Source organism: Oncorhynchus clarkii, chromosome 6, assembly GCF_045791955.1.
Source record: "Oncorhynchus clarkii lewisi isolate Uvic-CL-2024 chromosome 6, UVic_Ocla_1.0, whole genome shotgun sequence".
Lineage (NCBI taxonomy): Eukaryota > Metazoa > Chordata > Actinopteri > Salmoniformes > Salmonidae > Oncorhynchus > Oncorhynchus clarkii.
In genome coordinates, this window is record NC_092152.1 from 6,109,396 (window position 1) to 6,123,154 (window position 13,759).

The 13,759-nt window shown below is 39.3% G+C and overlaps 1 protein-coding gene across 1 annotated transcript in view; it reads right to left on the reverse strand.

The window, feature by feature from the left end:
* LOC139410567 (anthrax toxin receptor 2-like) overlaps positions 1 to 12,790 on the reverse strand; it is a gene marked incomplete at its 5' end in the record, with an annotated part of 125,479 nt that extends 112,689 nt beyond the window's left edge. The window contains 5 exon segments of the mRNA XM_071155858.1: positions 5,480 to 5,629; positions 6,027 to 6,131; positions 7,872 to 7,953; positions 8,135 to 8,206; positions 12,719 to 12,790. Coding sequence (XP_071011959.1) covers positions 5,480 to 5,629; positions 6,027 to 6,131; positions 7,872 to 7,953; positions 8,135 to 8,206; positions 12,719 to 12,790 — 481 coding nt within the window.
* Positions 12,791 to 13,759: the final 969 nt, after the last annotated feature.

The following is a 13,759-nucleotide window of genomic DNA, read 5'->3' on the forward strand; positions in this document are numbered from 1 at the left end:
TGTGGAGGCTATATACAGGGGGTACCGGTACAGAGTCAATGTGGAGGCTATATACAGGGGGTACCGGTACAGAGTCAATGTGGAGACTATATACAGGGGGTACCGGTACAGAGTCAGTGTGGAGGCTATATACAGGGGGTACTGGTACCGAGTCAGTGTGGAGGCTATATACAGGGGGTACCGGTACAGAGTCAGTGTGGAGGCTATATACAGGGGGTACCGGTACAGAGTCAGTGTGGAGGCTATATACAGGGTGTTACGGTACAGAGTCAATGTGGAGGCTATATACAGGGGGTACCGGTACAGAGTCAGTGTGGAGGCTATATACAGGGGGTACCCGGTACAGAGTCAGTGGGGAGGCTATATACAGGGTATTACGGTACAGAGTCAATGTGGAGGCTATATACAGGGGGTACCGGTACAGAGTCAGTGTGGAGGCTATATACAGGGGGTACCGGTACAGAGTCAGTGTGGAGGCTATATACAGGGGGTACTAGTACTGAGTCAATGTGGAGGCTATATACAGGGGGTACCGGTACAGAGTCAATGTGGAGACTATATACAGGGGGTATCGGTACAGAGTCAATGTGGAGACTATATACAGGGGGTATCGGTACAGAGTCAATGTGGAGGCTATATACAGGGGGCACCGGTACAGAGTCAATGTGGAGGCTATATACAGGGGTACAGGTACAGAGTCAGTGTGGAGGCTATATACAGGGGGTACCAGTACAGAGTCAGTGTGGAGGCTATATACAGGGGGTACCGGTACAGAGTCAGTGTGGAGGCTATATACAGGGTGTTACGGTACAGAGTCAGTGTGCGGGGGTACGGGTTAGTTGAGGTAATCTGTACATGTAGGTAGGGGTAAAGTGACTGTACATAGATAGTACAGGTTAGTTGAGGTAATCTGTACATGTAGGTAGGGGTAAAGTGACTACATAGATAATAAACAGTAGTACAGGTTAGTTGAGGTCATTTGTACATGTAGGTAGGGGTAAAGTGACTGTACATAGATAATAAACAGTAGTACAGGTTAGTTGAGGTAGATATGTACATGTAGGTAGGGGTAAAGTGACTACATAGATAATAAACAGTAGTACAGGTTAGTTGAGGTAATCTGTACATAGATAATAAACAGTAGTACAGGTTAGTTGAGGTAATCTGTACATAGATAATAAACAGTAGTACAGGTTAGTTGAGGTAATCTGTACATAGATAATAAACAGTAGTACAGGTTAGTCGAGGTAATCTGTACATAGATAATAAACAGTAGTACAGGTTAGTTGAGGTAATCTGTACATGTAGGTGGGGGTAAAGTGACTGTACATAGATAGTACAGGTTAGTTGAGGTAATCTGTACATGTAGGTGGGGGTAAAGTGACTGTACATAGATAATAAACAGTAGTACAGGTTAGTTGAGGTAATCTGTACATGTAGGTAGGGGTAAAGTGACTGTACATGGATAGTACAGGTTAGTTGAGGTAGTGGTTAGTACAGGTTAGTTGAGGTAATCTGTACATGTAGGTAGGGGTAAAGTGACTGTACATAGATAATAAACAGTAGTACAGGTTAGTTGAGGTAATCTGTACATGTAGGTAGGGGTAAAGTGACTGTACATAGATAATAAACAGTAGTACAGGTTAGTTGAGGTAATCTGTACATGTAGGTGGTGGTAAAGTGATTGTACATAGATAATAAACAGTAGTACAGGTTAGTTGAGGTAATCTGTACATGTAGGTAGGGGTAAAGTGACTATACATAGATAATAAACAGTAGTACAGGTTAGTTGAGGTAATCTGTACATGTAGGTAGGGGTAAAGTGACTGTACATAGATAATAAACAGTAGTACAGGTTAGTTGAGGTAATCTGTACATGTAGGTGGGGGTAAAGTGACTGTACATAGATAGTACAGGTTAGTTGAGGTAATCTGTACATGTAGGTGGGGGTAAAGTGACTGTACATAGATAATAAACAGAGTAGCAGCAGTGTACAAAACACAGGGGTGTAGGTCAATATAAAAAGTCAAAGTGGCCACTTGATTAATTATTCAGCAGTCTTATTGCTTGGGGATAGAAGCTGTTAAGCAGCCTTTTGGACCTAGACTTGGCTCTCCGGTACAGCTTGTCGTGCGATAGCAGAGAGAACAGTCTATGACTTGGCTCTCACAGCTTGTCGTGCGGTAGCAGAGAGAACAGTCTATGACTTGGCTCTCCGGTACAGCTTGTCGTGCGGTAGCAGAGAGAACAGTCTATGACTTGGGTGTCTGGAGTCGTTCACCATTTTCTGGGCCTTCCTCTGCTACATGCTGAATATGAAGGGCAGTCTGCCTCTGCATAACAGGATATGACCACAACAGTGTTGCATAGTACTTCACAGCCTTCATTAGAATATGAAGTCACTAACAGTCGGCATTTCAAAACAATTATAAAATTTTACTAAAGTTACAATTGTACTGACTTCTCTCAATTCAGGCACATTTTTCCGGGAACACTTGTCATGAAGTCACTGTATACTGTACACGCGGAGAGAGTGGGTCCCAGAAAGCTGAAAGCTGCACAGATGATTTCAAATCGTAGAAATCCAAGTGAGGACTGACGAGGCCAGCGAGGTCCAGCAGCATCCAAGATTACTAATCACTGGAGAATGCTGTCTCTCACTCTCTCTCTCTCTCCCTCTCTCTCTCTCTCTGTGTGTGTTTCCTTTGGAACACAAACAGTAATTCAGCTGGTCAAAATTGTGCAACTTTGGAGCTTTGCAGCGATTAGGGGTTGCGTGAGAATGTGTGTTTTCCGATTTTGGTCAAACACTATTGTTCAATTAGTAATGTAACTAAATGTTGCAGTAGCTTGGTGGTAGTTGAACAAAATTATAATTAAGGTAGTATTTCCAGTAGTTAATACACGTTTTACCATGTAGCGATGTAGCTAACTACTGGAGCTACACACTACTGTTTCACCATGTAGCAGTGTAGCTAACTAGTGTAGTAGACCATAACTTTCTTTCAATTTCAGAATCAGACATGTCAAATTCTCACTTGAACTTTGTTTTATTTGTTTTTAAGTAGGCTAAATTACATATTCTGTTAACATATGACCCCAAAGTGACATGTTCTTGCAAGTTGTAGTGTATCACGTCAAATTTACATATGATACTTTTTCATGAAGTAGTTTGGATGAAGTTTGGACTTTTTCAAAGTAATGTTAGTAAAAAATCTATTTATCTTAAAGGTAGATTTAGTGTAACTTATTCCGGTGTGAAGTAATTGGTAGCTTGGAAAAAAAACTATATTTTCAGAGTAGCTTCCCCAAACACTGCCAATGACTAACTGTCAGCACTGAGGACAGCGCTGTCCTCCTGCGGATTCTGTTACTGTAGGTGGTTAAACACAGCCTTTCCTGTCTACATGTTGAAACACAGAGAGCCACAAGCAGTTATTACCTACTCTCTCTTTCCATCTACCTACTCTCTCTTTCCATGTACCTACTCTCTTTCCATCTACCTACTCTCTACTCTCTTTCCATCTACCTACTCTCTTTCCATCTACCTACTCTCTTTCCATCTACCTACTCTCTACTGTCTTTCCATCTACCTACTCTCTCTTTCCATGTACCTACTCTCTCTTTCCATCTACCTACTCTCTTTCCATCTACCTACTCTCTTTCCATCTACCTACTCTCTTTCCATCTACCTACTCACTACTCTCTTTCCATCTACCTACTCTCTCTTTCCATCTACCTACTCTCTACTCTCTTTCCATCTACCTACTCTCTCTTTCCATCTACCTACTCTCTCTTTCCATCTACCTAATCTCTCTTTCCACCTACCTACTCTCTCTTTCCATGTACCTACTCTCTTTCCATCTACCTACTCTCTACTCTCTTTCCATCTAACTACTCTCTCTTTCCATCTACCTACTCTCTACTCTCTTTCCATCTACCTACTCTCTCTTTCCATCTACCTACTCTCTACTCTCTTTCCATCTACCTACTCTCTCTTTCCATCTACCTTCTCTCTTTCCATCTACCTACTCTCTCTTTCCATCTACCTACTCTCTTTCCATCTACCTACTCTCTACTCTCTTTCCATCTACCTACTCTCTTTCCATCTACCTACTCTCTTTCCATCTACCTACTCTCTTTCCATCTACCTACTCTCTTTCCATCTACCTACTCTCTCTTTCCATCTACCTACTCTCTACTCTCTTTCCATCTACCTACTCTCTCTTTCCATGTACCTACTCTCTACTCTCTTTCCATCTACCTACTCTCTCTTTCCATCTACCTACTCTCTTTCCATCTACCTACTCTCTCTTTCCATCTACCTACTCTCTCTTTCCATCTACCTACTCTCTCTTTCCATCTATCTACTCTCTTTCCATCTACCTACTCTCTCTTTCCATCTACCTACTCTCTTTCCATCTACCTACTCTCTACTCTCTTTCCATCTACCTACTCTCTCTTTCCATGTACCTACTATCTACTCTCTTTCCATCTACCTACTCTCTCTTTCCATCTACCTACTCTCTCTTTCCATCTAACTACTATCTACTCTCTTTCCATCTACCTACTATCTACTCTCTTTCCATGTACCTACTCTCTCTTTCCATCTACCTACTCTCTCTTTCCATCTACCTACTCTCTTTCCATCTACCTACTCTCTACTCTCTTTCCATCTACCTACTCTCTCTTTCCATCTACCTACTCTCTCTTTCCATCTACCTACTCTCTACTCTCTTTCCATCTACCTACTCTCTTTCCATCTACCTACTCTCTACTCTCTTTCCATCTACCTACTCTCTTTCCATCTACCTACTCTCTCTTTCCATCTACCTACTATCTACTCTCTTTCCATCTACCTACTCTCTCTTTCCATCTACCTACTCTCTTTCCATCTACCTACTCTCTACTCTCTTTCCATCTACCTACTCTCTCTTTCCATCTACCTACTCTCTTTCCATCTACCTACTCTCTCTTTCCATCTACCTACTCTCTCTTTCCATCTACCTACTCTCTCTTTCCATCTACCTACTCTCTTTCCATCTACCTACTATCTACTCTCTTTCCATCTACCTACTCTCTCTTTCCATCTACCTACTCTCTTTCCATCTACCTACTCTCTCTTTCCATGTACCTACTCTCTGTCCATCTACGTAAATGGAGAGTCTTTCCAATTTTACCTTTATTTAACTAGGCAAGTCAGTAAGAACAAATTCTTATTTTCAATGACGGCCTATGAACAGTGGGTTAACTGCCTTGTTCAGGGGCAGAACAACAGATCGTTACCCTGTCAGCTCGGGGATTTGATCTAGCAACCTTTTGGTTACTAGTCCAACACTCTAACACTCTAACCACTAAGCTACCTACAAGCTTCAAACAAAAGGTATTTTTTCCCCCACAAGAAGGTAGTGCCTTGAAAACTCACCGCCTACTTCACATTTATTTACAGTAAAACAGTGAATAAATGAACATGTCTTACTGAATTCACAATGCCTTTGAGTGCATGGAAGCCATCTTTAACAGGAAACACTTGATCTTTGGTGTCAGCCACCTCGGCTAGCTGTTGCTCGTCAAAGTCCTTGATACCAACACAGTACACACGAGCACCGTAGTACCTTGCATCGTTGGCCTGCATTAGAGAAAAATATTGTTTTATTGTTTATTTGACTTTATATATTATCTACCTCACTTGCTTTGGCAATGTTAACACATGTTTCCAATGCCAATAAAGCCCTTGAATTGAATTGAGTTGAATTGAATTTAACTTAATTGAATTGAATTGAATTGAAAGAAAGAAAAAAGAAACAGAACAACTTTAACTTTAAACCAACAAGTAACTCTCTGAATTGAACATTCATGCCAGAATTCTTCGACCCAGATTATACATTATCATTTTTTTTTTTTTTTCATGGAAATTCTCAATTGAGCATGCTTTTTAGTCTAAGACTAGGCTTAGTCTGTTATTAGAAAACCATCCTTTTCACCTTGTAAACGTGAATAATTTTCGTTTGGATAAAAAACCTCACCATTTCAACTGTTAGTTCATGTACATAGACCTCCAGCTTTCCGTCCGTCAAAGCCACGATGATGCTGGAGGACTTGGTCGCTTGGGCTTTGATTTGAAGGTTTGCCTTTTCAGGTTCAAACACAAAGAATAAACAGAGAGATATGAGCTTTATTAGTAAATAACACTATAGAGTAAGAGGGTTGGTGTCAGTTCCATTAGGCCTACTGTTCAGTCAACTCAGGAAGTAAACGGAAATTACAGGAAGTAAACGGAAATTACAACTCCAATTACAATTTTGCTTCATGCATTCCAATTAGGAAAATTGGAATTGGAATTCCATTTTTTTTAAGTTTACTTCCTGGCTGAGTTGACTATAATTGAAATGGCAGTGACCCCAACCTATAATACACCTGACATGTCTACAGAAGGAGAATACATTCAAAATGAACTGTTATAGAGGAGTCATAATGTATTCGTTAGTTCACCTGGAGTACTTCCAGCATGGTAGGCTTTTGAATTGCTCCCTATTTTAAACAGTGTTTAGTGCCAACACAGCAAGCGCTAGGCTAGCACAGATAGCAAACGCTAGGCTAGCACGTTAGGCTAGCACAGATAGGGTCAAATGCCTAGCTGTTAGGCTAGCACAGATAGGGTCAAACGCCTAGCTGTTAGGCTAGCACAGATAGGGTCAAACGCCTAGCTGTTAGGCTAGCACAGATGGGGTCAAACGCCTAGCTGTTAGGCTAGCACAGATAGGGTCAAACGCCTAGCTGTTAGGCTAGCACAGATAGGGTCAAACGCCTAGCTGTTAGGCTAGCACAGATAGGGTCAAACGCCTAGCTGTTAGGCTAGCACAGATAGGGTCAAACGCCTAGCTGTTAGGCTAGCACAGATAGGGTCAAACGCCTAGCTGTTAGGCTAGCACAGATGGGGTCAAACGCCTAGCTGTTAGGCTAGCACAGATGGGGTCAAACGCCTAGCTGTTAGGCTAGCACAGATGGGGTCAAACGCCTAGCTATTAGGCTAGGACAGATAGGGTCAAACGCCTAGCTGTTAGGCTAGCACAGATAGGGTCAAACGCCTAGCCGTTAGGCTAGCACAGATAGGGTCAAACGCCTAGCTATTAGGCTAGGACAGATAGGATCAAATGGCAGACTGACAAGGCTAGCACAGGCAGGGTCATTGGCAGACTGACAAGGCTAGCACAGATAGGATCAAATGGCAGACTGACAATGGTAGCACAGATAGGATCAAATGGCAGACTGACAATGGTAGCACAGATAGGATCAAATGGAAGACTGACAAGGCTAGCACAAATAGGGTCAAACGGCAGACTGACAAGGCTTGCACAGACAGGGTCAGTGGCAGACCGACAATGCTAGCACAGGCAGGGTCATTGGCAGACTGAAAATGCTAACACAGTATTTTACTGTAATGATTATAATGTGGGGGATATTATGCCCAGTACTGAAGGCTTCTCTAGTGAGGTGACCACTGGCTAGTGGTTTAGACTAGGTTTAGGATTCGGTTTAGGATTAGGTTTAGGGTAAGGTTTAGGGTAAGGTTTAGGATTAGGATTAGGTTTAAGGTAAGGTTTAGGGTAAGGTTTAGGATTCAGTTTAGGATTAGGTTTAGGGTAAGGTTTAGGGTAAGGATTAGGTTTAGGGTAAGGTTTGGGATTTGGTTTAGGATTAGGATTAGGTTTGGGATTAAGTTTAGGGTAAGGTTTAGGGTAAGGATTAGGGTTAGGTTTAGAGTAAGGTTTAGGGTTAGGTTTAGGGTTAGGTTTAGGGTTAATGGATAGTTGAACATCTGTAAAGTATGTATTGGGGACTATCCAATGAACGTGTTACCCATACTGCACCTCTTTAATCCCTTCATGCATGTAGGTCTCCCCTGCAGGCTTCACCTCTCTCAGTCTCTCCAGGCCTTCCTGGATTTCATACCTTCAAACGGAAAGACATCAACTCACCATCCAACATTTTCTGGCACAGTGTTTTTGCCAGTGGATACAAATAACAATGTCCATAGTTATGACTGTTATAAGCATGTAATATGAACGCTTATAATGTGTTATTACAAGGCTTATTATATGTTATGTCATTCTCAATAGGAGGGATACCACACCTGTCTCCAGTGAGAGGTAACATCACTTTGGCTGAAGACGAAAACACTATAAAGGAGACCCTCATGCTGGGGCTGGAATTAAACAACACAGAAGAATATATATCAGGCTAATATTACAGTAGAATATATATCAGGTTAATATACAGTAGAATATATATCAGGTTAATATTACAGTAGAATATATATCAGTTTAATATTACAGTAGAATATATATCGGGTTAATATTACAGTAGAATATATATCAGGTTAATATTACAGTATAATATATATCAGGTTAATATACAGTAGAATATATATCAGGTTAATATACAGTATAATATATATCAGGTTAATATTACAGTAGAATATATATCAGTTTAATATTACAGTAGAATATATATCAGGTTAATATTACAGTAGAATATATATCAGGTTAATATTGCAGTAGAATATATATCAGGTTAATATTACAGTAGAATATATATCAGGTTAATATTACAGTAGAATATATATCAGGTTAATAGTACAGTAGAATATATATCAGGTTAATATTACAGTATAATATATATCAGGTTAATATACAGTAGAATATATATCAGGTTAATATACAGTATAATATATATCAGGTTAATATTACAGTAGAATATATATCAGTTTAATATTACAGTAGAATATATATTTAGGTTAATATTACAGTAGAATATATATCAGGTTAATAGTACAGTAGAATATATATCAGGTTAATATTACAGTAGAATATATATCAGTTTAATATTACAGTATAATATATATCAGGTTAATAGTACAGTAGAATATATATCAGGTTAATATTACAGTAGAATATATATCAGTTCAAAATACAGTAGAATATATATCAGGTTAATAGTACAGTAGAATATATATCAGGTTAATATTATAGTAGAATATATATCAGTTCAAAATACAGTAGAAAATATATAATGTTAATATACAGTAGAAAATATATCAGGTTAGTATTACAGTAGAATATATATCGGGTTAATATTACAGTAGAATATATATCAGGTTAATATACAGTAGAATATATATCAGGTCAATATTACAGTAGAATATATATCAGGTTAATATTACAGTAGAATATATATCAGTTTAATATTACAGTAGAATATATATTGGGTTAATATTATAGTAGAATATATATCAGGTTAATATTACAGTATAATATATATCAGGTTAATATACAGTAGAATATATATCAGGTTAATATACAGTATAATATATATCAGGTTAATATTACAGTAGAATATATATCAGTTTAATATTACAGTAGAATATATATCAGGTTAATATTACAGTAGAATATATATCAGGTTAATATTACAGTAGAATATATATCAGGTTAATAGTACAGTAGAATATATATCAGGTTAATATTACAGTATAATATATATCAGGTTAATATACAGTATAATATATATCAGGTTAATATTACAGTAGAATATATATCAGTTTAATGTTACAGTAGAATATATATTTAGGTTAATATTACAGTAGAATATATATCAGGTTAATAGTACAGTAGAATATATATCAGGTTAATATTACAGTAGAATATATATCAGTTTAATATTACAGTATAATATATATCAGGTTAATAGTACAGTAGAATATATATCAGGTTAATATTACAGTGGAATATATATCAGTTCAAAATACAGTAGAATATATATCAGGTTAATATACAGTAGAAAATATATCAGGTCAATATACAGTAGAATATATATCAGGTTAATATTACAGTAGAATATATATCAGGTTAAAATTACAGTAGAATTTATATCAGGTTAATATATCAGTAGAATATATATCAGGTTAATATTACATTAGAATATATATTAGGTCAATATACAGTAGAATATATATCAGGTTAATATTACAGTAGAATATATATCAGGTTAAAATTACAGTAGAATTTATATCAGGTCAATATACAGTATTATCATTAGTATTATTGTATCCTATTCTAGACATCCTTTTTCCTTGGAGAATTCACAGTGATGTAACACTCAGCAATCTGTGAAGGTGTGATCATTATGTTGTCATTGACATCATAAAACCAGCATGCGATAGATAGTTATTGAATAGGCTGTTAAGTGTAAAGACATTATATTAGATATGCAGTGCGACGAAATGAAATGTTACATGGTATACAAGATACCGATACACTAGTTTGTATCACTTGATTCTAGTACCAGGAAGTGGTTAACATACAGGAAACAGATTGTCATGACTCACCCCCCCCCCCTCCCCCCCCCCCCCCCCCCCCCCCCCCCCCCCACATACACACATACAGGATGTTGTGCAATACATTTTTATGCCTGTCAATGTATGAGGGTGTGAATGGGAAATGAACAGTCATGCGCTTGCTTCCAGACAAAACCCACACAATCTAAATGTGGCCGTTCCACCTGTCCGTTACTTTTGCCTTGACTGATACTTATTCATTTATCAGCAAAGGTGCAAACACAGCTGTGCATGGATATAAATATTTAGCTAAAAAAAAAAGACCTTTACAAACTCTGAAAAAGAAAAAAGTCCTCAGAGATGTGAGTTCTTCAGAGCATAAGGAGAGGTGCTGCTTTCTCCCACCCACATGACACATGGCCAGGTCTCAGCTAGTCTCAGCTAGTCTCAGCTAGTTTCAGCTAGTCTCAACTAGTCTCAGCTAGTCTCACCTAGTCTCAGCTAGTCTCATCTAGTCTCAACTAGTCTCAGCTAGTATCAGCTAGTCTCAGCTAGTCCCAACTAGTCTCAGATATCCTCAGCTAGTCTCAGCTAGTCTCAACTAGTCTCAGCTAGTCTCAGCTATCCTCAGCTAGTCTCAGCTATCCTCAGATAGTCTCAGCTAGTCTCAGATATTCTCAGCTAGTCTCAGCTATCCTCAGCTAGTCTCAGCTAGTCTCGGATATTCTCAGCTAGTCTCAGCTAGTCTCAACTTGTCTCAGCTATCTTCAGCTAGTCTCAGCTAGTCTCAGCTAGTCTCAGCTAGTCTCAACTAGTCTCAGCTATCCTCAGGTAGCCTCAGCTAGTTTCAGCTAGTCTCAGATAGTCTCAGCTATCCTCAGATAGTCTCAGCTAGTCTCAGATAGTCTCAGCTATCCTCAGATAGTCTCAGCTAGTCTCAGCTAGTCTCAACTAGTCTCAGCTAGTCTCAGCTAGTCTCAACTAGTCTCAGCTAGTCCTTTCCCACAGTCAGACCCACATAGCATCTTTTAGCCACACGGACAAGTCTGGCAAGAAAACACAGCAGACGTATGGATCACGTCCTTTCTGAGAAGGCTTTTCAGAGGCTGACTGAGTCATTTGTTTGTGGAGATTGAGACTTGGATTTAGTTATTAATGAGAAATTGTGTGAGTCAAAAGATGAGTATTATTTGCAACTTTAGATGGGTGATGGACTGGCTAGAATCACATCTATTCCCCATACATACCTAACAGATCAGATATCTAAATATGTTTAGCCTAACATCTCAGGCTAGACTGAAATTAAAATTGCAATTAAAATCCTTTTTTTTTTTCTCCTCCCAGTTTTCTCTTTCAAACAACACACTGAATAAATCAAGAGCTTGCTTGAGGTGCCAGGGAGAAATCCAAAATCTGGAGAAAAACCAGAAGAGAGAAATCTGTCCAGCTTTCACGCTCCACATGGCAGAACAGAAGTGTTCCTGGTAAAGGAGCATTGTGTAGGAGATTGGCCTCGCCTCTCTGTGTCCTGTTGGCCTTACTGTACACATCCATTTCGCGCAGACCACCTGGGTTCAAATCCTATTTGAAATAAATTTCTAAAACTTTATCTGCACTTGATTGAGCTTGCCTGCCTGACATAACGGACCAATAGAATAGTCCCAATACTTTAAACCTCGTCCATCTGGCCCTCTTGGAAGGCTAGAACAAACGCTTCAATTACTTGAAAGATATCAAATAGTACTTGAACCCCGGTCTTCCGGCCCCCTCTGCGGTAGGAAGGGGAGATAGATATCTATGTGTGGATCTGAACCACCCCGGTTACAAATGGCCATTCTCACAGCCCAGAAGCCTGATCCTCGCTGCCTCCCACTCCCACCGGGCCTGCTTGCTATGTTCTTCAACAAACCATTTATTCATTTCAGTTTGGCTGGGTCGATACCGTCTGGACAAGCACATAGCGTTGAGTCAACCAACGTTGCTATAAAAAAAAAAACTCTGCCTTCAATTTTATTTTATTAACTTTTTTCCTGATCATTTTTATCCTCTATTTTAACCCAGGTTGGACATGAGTACTTTTAAACTATGCTAGTTGGTACGTTTTGTAGGGATGGGCTATATTGGTGGACTGGGAAAACATTGAATAAGTGGTTTAGCTAGACAGAAGTTGATCAGAAGAACGTTTAAAACTCAGATGTGACATAAAGCTGGCATTGATAAAAGTGGCATTTGTGGATTTGTTGAAATCTCCAAGATTCCATTTTAACAAACATATCCAGTCCACCCTTGTTCCTTGACTTACCCAACACTTTTATCCATTACACTCAGTCCTTGTCCATTTGCCAGACCACAAGTCATTTGTAAAGAATACAAAATGCTTACCTCACAAATCGATCTGTCAGATTCTTCACAAAGGCATAAATCTCACCCCAGTCGTTAGAAACACTCCCCGACCTGCAACAGAGAAAAAAAACAGTTGACTTGTAGAATTCTGTTCCGTTGAACGTGCCACAACAATGAAAGCATTTTAATATCATGAAGAATGCCTTGAACCTCTTTAGTTTTTTTTTTAACAGCACACCTTCTTTGTTCTACAGTTAGACATGCTGACTAGGCTTGCTGTTACAGATAGTGGTAGTAGTGACTGTACTGATAACACACTGTATCACACACAACATGTGGTAAAACTCTGCAGTGTGTTGCTGATTGAGCATAGCACGAGTCAGCAGAATGTGTTCAGACCGATGCTTTCAGATAGATGAAAGAGAACCACATTGTCTTTGAAACTAAATTCAACTTGAGTCAAAACAATTCCTTAGGATAATGTTTGATCTTGGATCACCCCATGCAAGAGCTGGATGTGTGAACTTGATAACCCCCTAAAAGAGCAGGATGTATGGACTTGATAACCCCCTAAGATAGCTGGATGTGTGAACTTGATAACCCCCTACGAGAGCAGGATGTGTGAACTTGATAACCCCCTACAAGAGCTGGATGTATTAACTTGATAACCCCCTATGATAGCTGGATGTGTGAACTTGATAACCCCCTAAAAGAGCAGGATGTATGAACTTGATAACCCCCTACGATAGCCGGATGTATGAACTTGATAACCCCCTACAATAGCTAGATGTGTGAACTTGATAACCCCCCACAAGAGCTAGATGTGTGAACTTGATAACCCTCTACGAGAGCAGGATGTATGGACTTGATAACCCCCTAAAAGAGCAGGATGTATGAACTTGATAACCCCCTACGATAGCCGGATGTATGAACTTGATAACCCCCTACAATAGCTAGATGTGTGAACTTGATAACCCCCCACAAGAGCTAGATGTGTGAACTTGATAACCCTCTACGAGAGCAGGATGTATGGACTTGATAACCCCCTACAAGAGCTGGATGTGTGAACTTGATAACCCC